General features: G+C 50.5%; 3 protein-coding genes across 3 annotated transcripts; 2 read left to right on the forward strand and 1 right to left on the reverse strand.

Moving 5' to 3' along the window:
- Positions 1 to 218: 218 nt before the first annotated feature.
- N0V96_009459 (uncharacterized protein) lies at positions 219 to 1410 on the forward strand (the record flags this gene model as incomplete). Its single annotated transcript, XM_053198342.1, has 2 exons — positions 219 to 394; positions 1182 to 1410. 2 exons carry the CDS (start codon positions 219 to 221, stop codon positions 1408 to 1410), a joined length of 405 nt encoding a protein of 134 aa, XP_053044235.1.
- Positions 1411 to 7392: 5982 nt separating this feature from the next.
- Positions 7393 to 8119, forward strand: N0V96_009460 (uncharacterized protein; the record flags this gene model as incomplete). The annotated part of the gene is made up of 2 exons (XM_053198341.1): positions 7393 to 8008; positions 8061 to 8119. 2 exons carry the CDS (start codon positions 7393 to 7395, stop codon positions 8117 to 8119), a joined length of 675 nt encoding a protein of 224 aa, XP_053044234.1.
- A 1786-nt stretch (positions 8120 to 9905) lies between these two features.
- On the reverse strand, positions 9906 to 11625 carry N0V96_009461 (uncharacterized protein; the record flags this gene model as incomplete). The annotated part of the gene is made up of 2 exons (XM_053198340.2): positions 9906 to 10928; positions 10990 to 11625. 2 exons carry the CDS (start codon positions 11623 to 11625, stop codon positions 9906 to 9908), a joined length of 1659 nt encoding a protein of 552 aa, XP_053044233.2.
- Between the last annotated feature and the right edge of the window lie 202 nt (positions 11626 to 11827).

The following is an 11827-nucleotide window of genomic DNA, read 5'->3' on the forward strand; positions in this document are numbered from 1 at the left end:
GTCAATTGTCGCGCCGTTCTTCATCCACACCGCAACAACCACTACTGGGTGTATCCGCCTCCAAACAGCACGCTACTGCACCTACGCTCTCCAGAGTACAGACTTCCCACCTCTCTACTTTTTTTCCCGCCCTCTTTTACCCTGCATTTCTGCAGCAAAGAAACCACGTCAGGTCTCACCGCTACGTCAACGGCATCAAAAAAAACCTGCAGCCCATCATGTTCGCCTTCCTTCAGACCCTGCTCGAGTTCAACTCCCACGTCACGCTATTCCAGCGTATGATGTTCCTGTTCTCCTTCTGCATCTCTGGTATCATTCTCGCGGTCCAGGCGTCGCAGGCTGGGGAACCGGATCATTTGCGCATTCGCTGGACGCGCTTAACGGAACAGAGTCGGTGAGTTTTGCTTTTTCTTGCATTTGGTCTCTCTGTCTTTCTCGAGTCTACGGATACTCCCTGCATCGCCGACTTGTCAACGAGGCGGCATAGTTCTAGACATCTATCTGAACTCCCTCTCGTCTGAACTCTGAACTATGAATGATGAGCGTCAAACTCAATCAAACCCCCCCAAATTTATCCCTCCCAGACTTTCCCCTCCTTGCTTGCTTGCTTGCTTCTCCTTCCCGTCTACCCTCTGCACCTATCGTTTCAATGCGCATTACAAAATCTCCCCTCTCCCTGTCTCTTTGACTTTCAAACTTCCGTGCGCAGGAAACCCGGCAGGCGGCAAGCGCCAATCTGCATCTGCAAGGCTTGCCCGAAGGCCCCAAGGGCCCCAAAATCCCACCATCAGCGCCACCTGGTTCTTCCATGCGACAAGGTTTCAAAGAAGAAAATCCCCGCAATTTAATCATTTCCCTCTTATTTTTGGGGACAAAGATCCAACACCTTACACCACCCCAACTCATTGAACGGACGGTTCCACGAATCCACGGACGATCGCAAACGCGCTAGCTCCAATGTTACCTTTACTTGTTTTGCCCGTCCACATTTCATTTTTCCAAGGCAGCTGAGGGTGGGGGGTGGTGCCGTAGTAGTAGTACCAAAGCGGTCCAGCCCATCTGGCAGTTTTAGCACCCACCCAGACCTCAACCTTTTTTTTATAAGACCAACGCCATGGAACCACACCAACAACATCCGCTTGTGACCTCTTTTTCTTGTTGCTGACCTGTCCCCTCCACAGTCCCTACTGGTACACCTTTTACGTCACCCAAGTCTTCCTCTTCGTCACCGGCGCCTACCCCATGCTCTACGACAAGATGACAATGTACATTGGCAGCGGCTACGAGGAGCAGATCCTCAACATCATCTGGGTCGGTCTGCTCAGCGTCGAGGCCCTCATGGTTGCCGGCGTCGCTGGTGTCGCGATTACGCGCAAGTTCAAGGGCGCGCCGAAGCAGAAGACGAACTGAGAGTCGCTTGCGCATGCTACGAGATTCTATACCCCTTATCTTTTTGTTGCTGTTGTCTATATTCGAGATCTACCTTATCCTCCTACCAGTGGAGACGAAGAACATATACCTTTTGGGCGAAAGATATCATGCCTGCATATACTGCATCTATGGAGTCGGGGGCTGTTTTGAATATACCTTTTTATCACAGTGCGCTCGCTTGCTATTCAAGTGTGCCATACCGAGTGACCGACAGTCATTATCCTCAACGAAGAACGATGAACCAATCGAAAAGACAGCGGATCTAAGAACGGAAGACTAGACAGACGGGCTTCGAGTCCCAAGCATACAAACACCAGCACCAGCGTTCGAAGATTTGAGCCTCGAATTACTACAAGATACCCACGACCTAGCTCACATCATACCCCAAGGGAAGGTCACGAAAGAACGATTAAACGAAGACGACGAGAATGACGAGGCGCGAGTGCTTCACGCAACGAAACGAATATACAAGATGGGCCTCAACTGTGGATCACCACCCGGCCGCTAGCATGGAAACATTGAGCCGCCACATGGAATCAGGCACGAGCATACTTGAGGAGGTGATGATCAGTGAGGGGGGTTTCGCTTCACCTTGGCCGGTAGCCGCCGCATGGCGACAGGCCCGGCTAAATGCCCGTGTCGTATGGGCATGCGATGGATAGGAAGCATTACCCCGCCGCTATTGACCAAGACGGTTTTGTGGGGTTATATCAACGCCAACCAATGCTGGTGGCATTGGCTTCACAAGGAGCCCCTTCGTTGTAGAGTAGGGGAATAGGGAGCGATGTCGTTAGGATTCGAGCACAGAATAACCATCTATCCTAGCTCTATGAATCGGCATGTTATGCCTCAAGGTGGACGAGAATACAACCAAATGCCAACTTTTCAACCGAGATTTCCGAGATGGGTGATTGGGCTTTTCACGTGGCCACATGCCATGCACACAACTTGTTCAGTTTAGACTTTCCTCTCAGTGTGTGAGAGAGATGCCCTTTGGGGGGGATTTAATTGCTGTGAAACCTCAACCCTGTTGCCGCGTGTTTAGGTTGACGGTGCAGAAGGCGTTGAACAAGGCTTTGAAGGGCATATGTTGCCGGAGTCTGCATAAGAGGGACCCTCCAAGGGTTCAATGTGCAATGTTGCTGCGAAGTGGCTACTGTTGCCGAACTGTGTATGTGAGACTCCCTCTGGGGGGGTTAAAAGTGTTGTGAAAGCAGTACGATGGTCTTGGCTGCGTCAGCGTATCTGTTCTCATTGGACGACTCGACACACCGAGTTATCTGACGCCCCCTTCAGCATAGGCTGCATGGTTCGCCAGGATGCATAATGGAAAGGTCAGCAGACAATAGTTTCTTCACTTGAGCTGCGCTGGGTAAGATTCTGAGATCCTGATAGGGTAGACATGATACGTCAGCCGGGTGCTTGGGGAAGAAACCCGCCGATTGATAGCCTTGGGGTGGGTTAAGAATGCAGTGAAGGAATCTCTGAGTGGCTGGTCGGGGCTTGAAAGTGCACTTGCGGGCCGCACACCAGCTACAGGCTGCACACCAGCCAACGTGGGAGTGAAGGGTGTAAATTGATGACCTTGGGGTGACAAGAATGCATCGAAACAAGCTCATACCCCAGACATGGAATACTTTGGCAATTACTAGCCAGGGCCAGAAGCTCACGGAGTCTATAGAACACCTTAGCTTGATACACGCTTCAGAGTCCCCCGTCTGACTTAACTGCCAGGTCTATATCATCACCTGATCTCGTTAACTTGACCTTGTTGTCAGCGCATTATCGTATTGTCTTCAGCCCTGTAGGTAGAGGAGATTGGTCGTGGTCGTGCTTAGCTTGCCTGCTTGTAGGATCAAACGGTCGTTGATAAAATAAAGTACGTACGTGCTGTCTGCCTAGATGGCATCAAGATATGGAGGAATCTCTGGGGTCTGGCTCTTGTGCGACGTGCTTCTCTTGCTTCATTTTGCAATGTACCCGATGCACCATGAGACTAGCAACCCCAAAGCCCATAGGTGTGTATAATCAGTCTGTCCGGGGAGGCTTAAATTTCAGTGCAATGGCAAGATTGGCGAGATCGTACGCTACCTTATTGGTGGCTTGCATCAAGCAGTGAGTACGCATCAGAAACAAATCCCATTGGAGGTCTGTTTCGCCAATAGAAGTCTCGAAGCTGCGCCGTTGCGTTGTCCTGGGGTGTGCAAGCCTATCATATCAGTTCATACGCGAGAGCCAGGCATTGATTGATGTCCTTGGGATGGGTTAAAAATGCAGTGAAATGCAATGTGAGTCAGATGAGAGATACTCTCTCTTCAGTTCTATCCCATCTTGCCCTCTCGTTTGTCCCCCTCTCCCCCACAGGTAACGGCCCAGCCCGGTATAGATTAGCAATATCACGATGTAGTCTTACTTGACAAATGAATAAAGAGCGCATAGCCTGGACTACTCTACGGCACCTGACAGAGTTCTATGTGTACTTTGAATGAACGTCAACCTGCATGCATCAGGCTTGAAGAAGTCAGAAAGTGATTCTTAGTATCCACATTCCTAACCTAATTCCTAAGCCTTTGCCATGACACGAACCGTTTTTAGAGCCATGATCTTCCAAAAGCAGTTCTCAAGCAATCGATCGACAGGACTGGAAATCAACATCTGAATACGGCCAGAATCCCCTACAAGGAGCAAAAGCCATAATGGCGAGTTTGTTGACTCCATGAATCTTAATTCCTCAACGATGTCTCGGGATAAGAGTCTATGATTTTCGAACTTGAAAAAGACAGAGGGCTTCCGGTCAGCGCTGAGGTATGGAAATCACACTGAAACACGAAAAAATACACGGTCTTCCTTTCGGTACGGCTTCTAACTGAATGTCGCTAATAAAGTCTGGGGTAGGAGATCTAGCACACCAATAGCGACCAAAGTATTCCACAGACATTTCTGCGAGGCAAGATGGCACACTCAACATCGGAAACCATCGCTACATTAGTCCATGAGGAGACCGCGCGTTACACAGTCGATGCCCGGCGACTCGGGGCTCATGTTTGATTTGCACTAGACCTCGACGCTGTGTGGGTGCAAGTTTGGCCATCACTTTCTTGGATGCTACGATATGCCTCGCAAATGTACCGTTCACTGCTCCGTCTTGAGACATCACGCATGCCAATAATTTCATCATGTGCTTCAGTAGTTCTGGAATAAGTTTACCGAAGACATCTTACCGCGCAGTTCTCGTCTTTATCGTCGTGTCTCTGATTGAAGTGAGTGCGGCTTGTTGCCGTGGGTTCAGCACTCAGTCCTCCGTGGCCGAAAGCAAGGGGACCACTCCTTTAGGGTGAGTTAAGAATGCAGTGAAGGCATGCATATGAAAGCACATCATGAAGCAAGCAAATAAACGGATAGGTTGTCACCCGAACCAATCAAATCGATACGGTTCCCAGATGTGTCACCTAAAAGGGCTGCACGCAGAAAACGGGTTGCATTAGCGCCTAATCTTTGGAGGCACGGCGGGTTCGCCTCGTGTACAGGCATGCACTGGTTGGCTAGTCAATGTATGAGACTCTAGGGAAGGATTCTGGGTGAGTTTAAAATGCAGTTCACTCCCGACTTTTCAAGCATACTCCGTGGGGGCCTTGCCACATGATCGCGCGAGAATTCGAGAATAATTTCTCGTAGATCTGTGTCCCAAATTACTTTCACAAGGCAGGATAGGCTCAACGCACGCATTTACGTGCCACGCCATCTAACAGACAGAGTCGTACAATCGGTCTTCACCTAAGGTAGTCAAACCACTTTGTTGTCTCTTCGCCTCTTTGGATCGACTCGAGGAGCGGAAAAGACTTGGTGCTTATAGGCTCATACATGTCGGCGTTCTATTGGAGGCCTGCTTCGCTGACAGAAAGCTCAAAGCTGCGCCATTGGGCTGTCAGGACTACACTCAAGTGCTTGATGCACCAGACAATGTATGAGGACAAGGCACCCGCAGATGTCCCTGGTGTGGGCTGAAAACGCAGTGAATGGAGAAAAGGGTGTTCAGTATCGCGACCGCACATCCCCTTTGGGAACAACCCGACTCAAACCGGCATTACCACATTACCACTTCCGTCGACCTCAGCATCAGCCTTAGTCTCACTCGCACTCAAGCTGCTCTGCCCCCCTCAGTAGTGTTACTCCCATGGCGAATGAGTGACGGATACTCCGATGACATGCCACGTGTGAACGTGAATCCCGTTGATTCAATATAGTATGTGTGAGAGACACGTGAGTGAATTGACTTTGTGCGCTTTCCACGCTTACAATTAGGTCTCCGCGGCGCAAACTCTAAGTAAGGTATCTCAACGCTCTCGCCGAGACACGTACTAATTGAGTGAGTGAGTGAGAGGACCCGTGGCTGCCTGGTTGAATGTATGGGCCTGGAACACCGGGAAGAATTGAGTTTGTGTGCTCTCTCCTTTTGCGGTTAGATCACCGCAGCACAAACTCTACATAAGTTCCAAAATGCTTGAGTAGAGCCTCAAAGCTTAGCCATAAGCGGCTTGGTAATCTGAGGTGTTGATGTTCGCTGTCAAGACCTAGCTTCAGGCCTAATTTTTGACAGCGCCTCACTTAATGTAACTAAGTTCATCCAGACCATCTTTCCTTCCCCAGATCAAGTCTCGCCCACAATTGGAACGCTTTCCCCGCGTTGTATCCATTGAATAGTCGATCGTAACAGCTTGCTCCGACGCAATATCAATTATTTCCAGACGTTGAAAACAACTCAGCATTCGCGAGACGACGTGAATCGCGGCGTTATGTCAATACGCCGCCTCAGTGCAAAGACGTAAATGCACCCGCAACTCTACTAACTCTCATGCGTTGTTGCAAAGGTTCACGTTTGCTGGTGGATTTGCACTCATTCAGAGAGGGTCTTCATACATAAAGTAGTCTGCCCGAGAAGTAAAGTCGTAATCTGGATATCGTGCAACTTAAAAAGCGTGACAGTATTTCCTCATTCGTGGGGGAGCCCTGAACCAGAAATGGTAAATTTCATTACTTGCCACTAAAAAGCATATGTCGAGTGCGTTGGGGGTTCGAAAGTGCCGTTGAGAGTTTTGAAAAGCGCCGTCTAAACGCCGTTCATCCGTGGATTCCGGACACGCATCCGACCACGCGCAACGCACCGGCCACCCCGCCCTTCCGACTGATATCGATACCACGAGCAGACCTGCAACATCGACCAGCTCCACCTTCAAGCAGCATTGATTGTTCTTCCTGAAGTCTGCTTTATTACGGTCACTGTGAATATCCCTTTTCCGCTGACATGCGCGGCGATGAGGGAGCGGGGGTGTGCGGTGTTTGGGTTGGTGCTATGCCCGTTGCGGTTAATCCTTTCAAGCGCATAGCTGTGTAATATTAAAAAAGAAAAAAAGTGCTGGTGCCTAGAGAAGTATTATGATTGAGACTTTTTGTCTTGTGGTGTTGTTAGTCACCTCGCTCGACCTGCTCGTATTTCTAGAAGGGTCTAGTTGAACTATGACTCCAAATCAGTTAGAGCCAGTTCAACCACTATAACAATATTTCAACTAAGTCCTATGGGAGGCCACCAGAAATATTTATCAAATTGCTGAAAGCTAATTACTTCGGAAAACCAAATAGTACGGCATTTGCAACATTATGCAGACGGAAATACCAAGAACTTAGATAGAGTATTGTTCTCGTTAGTAGCAAGTCAAGACAACCAACTACACCACGAAAACGAAAGTTTCGGTGATGATGTTCGGATATCCGGAACCGGAAAGAGTATCTTCTGTTCCGTACTATACAGCTATGAGCTCACCAGAATCAAGCGCAGCAGGTGTAATACCGAAGTGGCTTGAAAAATATATAAAGCCCCTCAATGTTCCATGCTTCAGCTTCATTAGCATCTCATCACATCCGCATCTTTCTCACTCTCTTACCAACAAATCTTTGAAACTCAAGATGAAGTACATTCTTTTGACCACTATCTTTGCCGCTGCCTGTGCAGCTGGACCTCTCGCTGAAGTCAGAGATCTAGTCGGCACGCCGGAGAACACTCTCACCTATGTCGACATTACTCCGGCTGAGTTGGAACCGCAGAATGCGAACTTGACTGATCTTGTCGCTAGGGATACGCTCCCTAACACCAGCTGCCCAGCTGGACAGACTTACGATCGTTCGGTCTGCTACAAGTCCAACATCATTCGCAGCTTTTGCGTTGCCAACCCTCGCAGCAACCGCGAGAAGATTACGGACACCCCTTGCGGCGGCAACGAAATCTGTGTCCAGCGTCGCCTCACCAGCGGCAAGAGCTACGCCAAGTGCATCCCCGTCGTTGATCTTGTCTTGTGGAAGACTAGCCCGGACGGAAACAAGGAAGGCTGCACTACCACCACCGTCAAGAGTGGAGGAAACCATCACGTGGGAACCATCGTTTACGATGTGAACCGCAACCCTATCCAAGTCGACAAGATCCGTTACCTCGGAGAGCCCGGCGATGTCGATGAGGGAATTGGCGGATCTACCCCGTTCTTCAGCAGCAACCTCTTCAGCTTCACTGGAGGCCATTACCTCAAGGGTAAGGAAGCAAGATGAAACGATACTAAGGAATGAAGCTAACAAAAAAATAGCTTGTGTCTTTGCCGGTGGCTTCGGAAATCTGAACGCCTACACCTGGGCTTGGGTTTAAATCTGAGTTGAGTACCGAGACGTTTGTTACGACCCGTCACACAGGAATGACAGTTGAACGACCCAGTCTGGCGTCGAGCGACTACGACAAGACATTTGTACTGTGGGATCACGGGAACAACAGGGACTCGATCAGGAACGGAAGGAACCTGGCACAGGTCTGAGCGCTCTTGGTGAATCAGGAACCAACGCTCATGCAGAAAGGAACTGTTCGGTATGGCTTTCATACAGCATGGCCTGAGCCTCGGTCAAGGTTAGACTTCCATAGGTCTTTAACAACAAACTGAAATCTATACCACTTTCAGCTTTTCTTCATTGTGAAATGTCGTGATGAGTCTTAGCGTAATCTTAAAGAACGGGTCTGTTAAGCAGACTGTGTTTCAAACCCGCGTGGAGCATCTGCTGTACAAAGTTGATTCCCTACTTATGATATCAGACTCTAATGTCCGATAGCTGACGGTTACAACCCTGTGCCCCAATGGTGTTATGGAATCTGGAGAGGGAGTTGGATGCTTGAGTGATGGAAAGTAAGAGGACTATGTTTCAGTCAGGTGTTTGGGAGTACGTAATGAACTCTGTTTATCTCATATGTCTCTAAACTTGTCACCTTGGATAGCAGGTTCTACTTATAGAGACAAGTCCCAAAACGGTGGCCGTATCCGCGTATCATGAAATTGACAGAGACGGTCATGCGAAGGAACCGTCTTGGTATAATGGTCTTACCTATGTCACAGTTCCAAGTCTCAACCACTCAGCACGACGTAGGCTCCGCGACATTATGGGCAGTATACCACATCTATATGAACTCCTCGTTAGAGGATTAGGCTTGTGATAAACTGGAACTCTCTGTCTTCCGAAATACGCCGTATACACCGCGGAGAGCAGTAGCTCACTGCCCAGAAAGCCACGGGATGTGGAACGAACGGTAGACGTGGCTGCACTAACCATAATTATCGACACGAGAGTAGGGAAATTTGATTCGTGGAGGACTGGAGTACTTTGTAATGCTGTTCATCTGATTCAGCGAGTTATGGAATAGAATTAATCACCGAGAACGTGGAAACCATTGAAATTGAGACTTGTGCCTAGGCTTAGATGCATTGTCACAACTTGACCTCTGCAAGTTGACAAAAGTAAGGCGTCCGGTTCCGAGTTCTTAATTGATTTGAATAGTACATACGTCTTGTTGTGAGTCTTTTGTCTCAAATCGCCGAACATGATATCTTCGACAGCGGCAGTCCTGGAAAGCAAATCGTACTTGCCTAGGTCTAAATCTGAAATCTCAAATCCATGAAAGGTTTTTGTCTCCAGGTAAGTAACTATTGCAGCGCATCAATGAATTCTGATCCAAAGAACTCAAAAACTGGAACTACAGTCTCTGAGATGGAGACTTGCAGGTAATGGTGGCTGAGAACGGGGCCGGGGATTAATATGAGTGCCAGAGGATCCATCAAGCCCCGCGATGCGACCCCGCCATTCTCCGGACGTCCAGGCTGCTTTACGGAGCCTCCCGAGGAGTAAGGCATGGTGTCCCGTGTATTTACAACTACGTCGATGAAAGTTTTCACGTCTGATGTATGAGGACAGAAACCGTCTCAACAATAAGACAATGACGTAGTGTCCATGCACCCAAAGGACGTGAGCACGGAGAGCAAAAGCTTATTTTACCGGATTAACATTGAACTTTCAAGAACACTGGTTGTCCATGTGTCGTTTATTTATACAAATGGGTATCACATCCCAAACTTAATTTCAATCGCCACTGTATTCGGTAAAGAGCAGCGAATCTAGCAGCCAAGGCCGAGGCCGAGATCCAAGATTCTCTTGGCGGCATAAGCAGCAGCCACCATGATAGGGGCCTGAGTGTTACCAGTAGGGACCTCGGGGTGCATGCTAGCATCCACAACGAAGAGGTTGTCGGTGCCCCAGACCTTGGTGTCAGGGTCGACAACGCTCTTTCCATCGTTGGTAGTGCCCATCTGAGTGGTTCCAAGGTAATGGCTACCACCACCGATGGCAGCCACGAGAGCCTCCGCGGTGGCGTTCTCGGGAACGGTAAGGATGCTGTTGGGTTCGCGAGCCCACTGGAGCAACTGGTCAACGAAGGTAGTAAGGGCTTCCTTGTCGCCTTCGGTGTGCATGAGGGGGTTCTTGGTCATGTTGGTCGCACCGCTGGGCGTGATCTCGACGGTACCAGTAGAAGTGGTGCCGTGGGTCAGGTAGACCTTGACGCCAATGGTGTTATTGCTGTCCGCGCGAACAGTGCCCTGAATGTGACGGGTAGCGCCATCGGTAGTGTTGACGCTGGTCCAAAAGTTCAGACGCTGACCAGCCTGGGCCATGAGACCGCTGCCTTGAGCAAAGAGGTCAACGGTCTCCTGGTCAGGGTCAGTCCAGGCAGTCTTGGGGAGCGCAATGAGCTCCTCCTTGGTGGTGAAGGTGACGGTCGCGATGCCGTGGTCCTTGAGGTTCTCGCCGACGGGGAGGTCGATCCACTGCTCCTTGGGCGGCAGCTGGATGTTGGTGGTGCCGGAGGCGACGATTTCGATCTGCTTGGCGGGGCCGATGCCGGAGTTGAAGAGGACGCGAGGGGTGGAGTGGGAGCCGGCGGCGAGGACGAGAGATCCACCCTTGCTGAGCTTAATGATCTCGCGGGCTCCACCGTCGTGCTCGACCTCGACGCCGGTGACGAGGCTGCCGTCGCGGATGGCGCGGAGGACCATGGAGTGGAGTTCGAGGGTGAAGTTGGGGAGGGCTTCGGCGTCAGGGAGGATCGCGCGGACGGGGCTGTCGCGCAGACCGTGAGCGATCTAGGAGGGATACGTTAGTTTCGTTCATGAGTAGAAAAACGTTGAAAATGGTGTCACTTACCGACCACGCAGGGTGCGAGTACATGAGCTCCTTGGACTCAGGGTCGTTCAGAGCATCTTGCTCGCTCCAGCCGTGAGCATCCAAGAACTTGGACATAACCTCAAAAGCACCATCATCGTAGCGCTTGCCATTCTCAGACGCCAGGATGGATCCGGGGAGACGCTTGTAGAACTCCTCCGCGGCGTCCGAAACACCGTTTTCCCAGTGCCACTCCTCAGGCCAAGTCGCGAAGTCAGCCGAGCGAGGCTTAATGTACATGAGCGCATTGAGCATGGTGGAGCCACCGAGCAGACATCCCGCGGCAATGGCGAGATCTCTGCAGTACTGCAGGTCCGGGGAGGCACCAGTGAAGTCGGCCATACCGGGAACATCGTACATGGTGACGGTGTTGTTCCATGGCATGGTCTTGTTGTTGCCGGTCATGTAGAAGGAGGTGCCGCCGCGCTCGATGAGGAGCACGCTGCGACCCGAGTTGGCGAGGCGCTCGGCGGCCACAATACCCGCGGTACCACCGCCTGCGACGATGTAGTCGTAGGTGGTGTTGCGGGTAGTCGTGGTGTTGTTCCGGAGGCTCAGGCGGGCTGCTGCCGTCTCGCTCAGCGCAAGAAGCGCCGAGCTCAATGTGATGAACTTCATGGTGTGTAAAGAGAGAGGGATGATGTTCAAAGAGACAAGGACAGGACACTCAATCAAGAGTCTGAGGAACCGAAAGCCATACGACGTCGGGCAGCAGGACAGAGCTATTAACTACTGACATGATTCAAGCGATGAGATTGATAAGATGCGATTGATAATCCTCGTCTAAACTTGTCCAACTATCAAATTTCGGTACTGAAGG

Source organism: Colletotrichum fioriniae (genome assembly GCF_027942845.1).
Source record: "Colletotrichum fioriniae strain IMI 355084 chromosome Unknown scaffold_12, whole genome shotgun sequence".
Lineage (NCBI taxonomy): Eukaryota > Fungi > Ascomycota > Sordariomycetes > Glomerellales > Glomerellaceae > Colletotrichum > Colletotrichum fioriniae.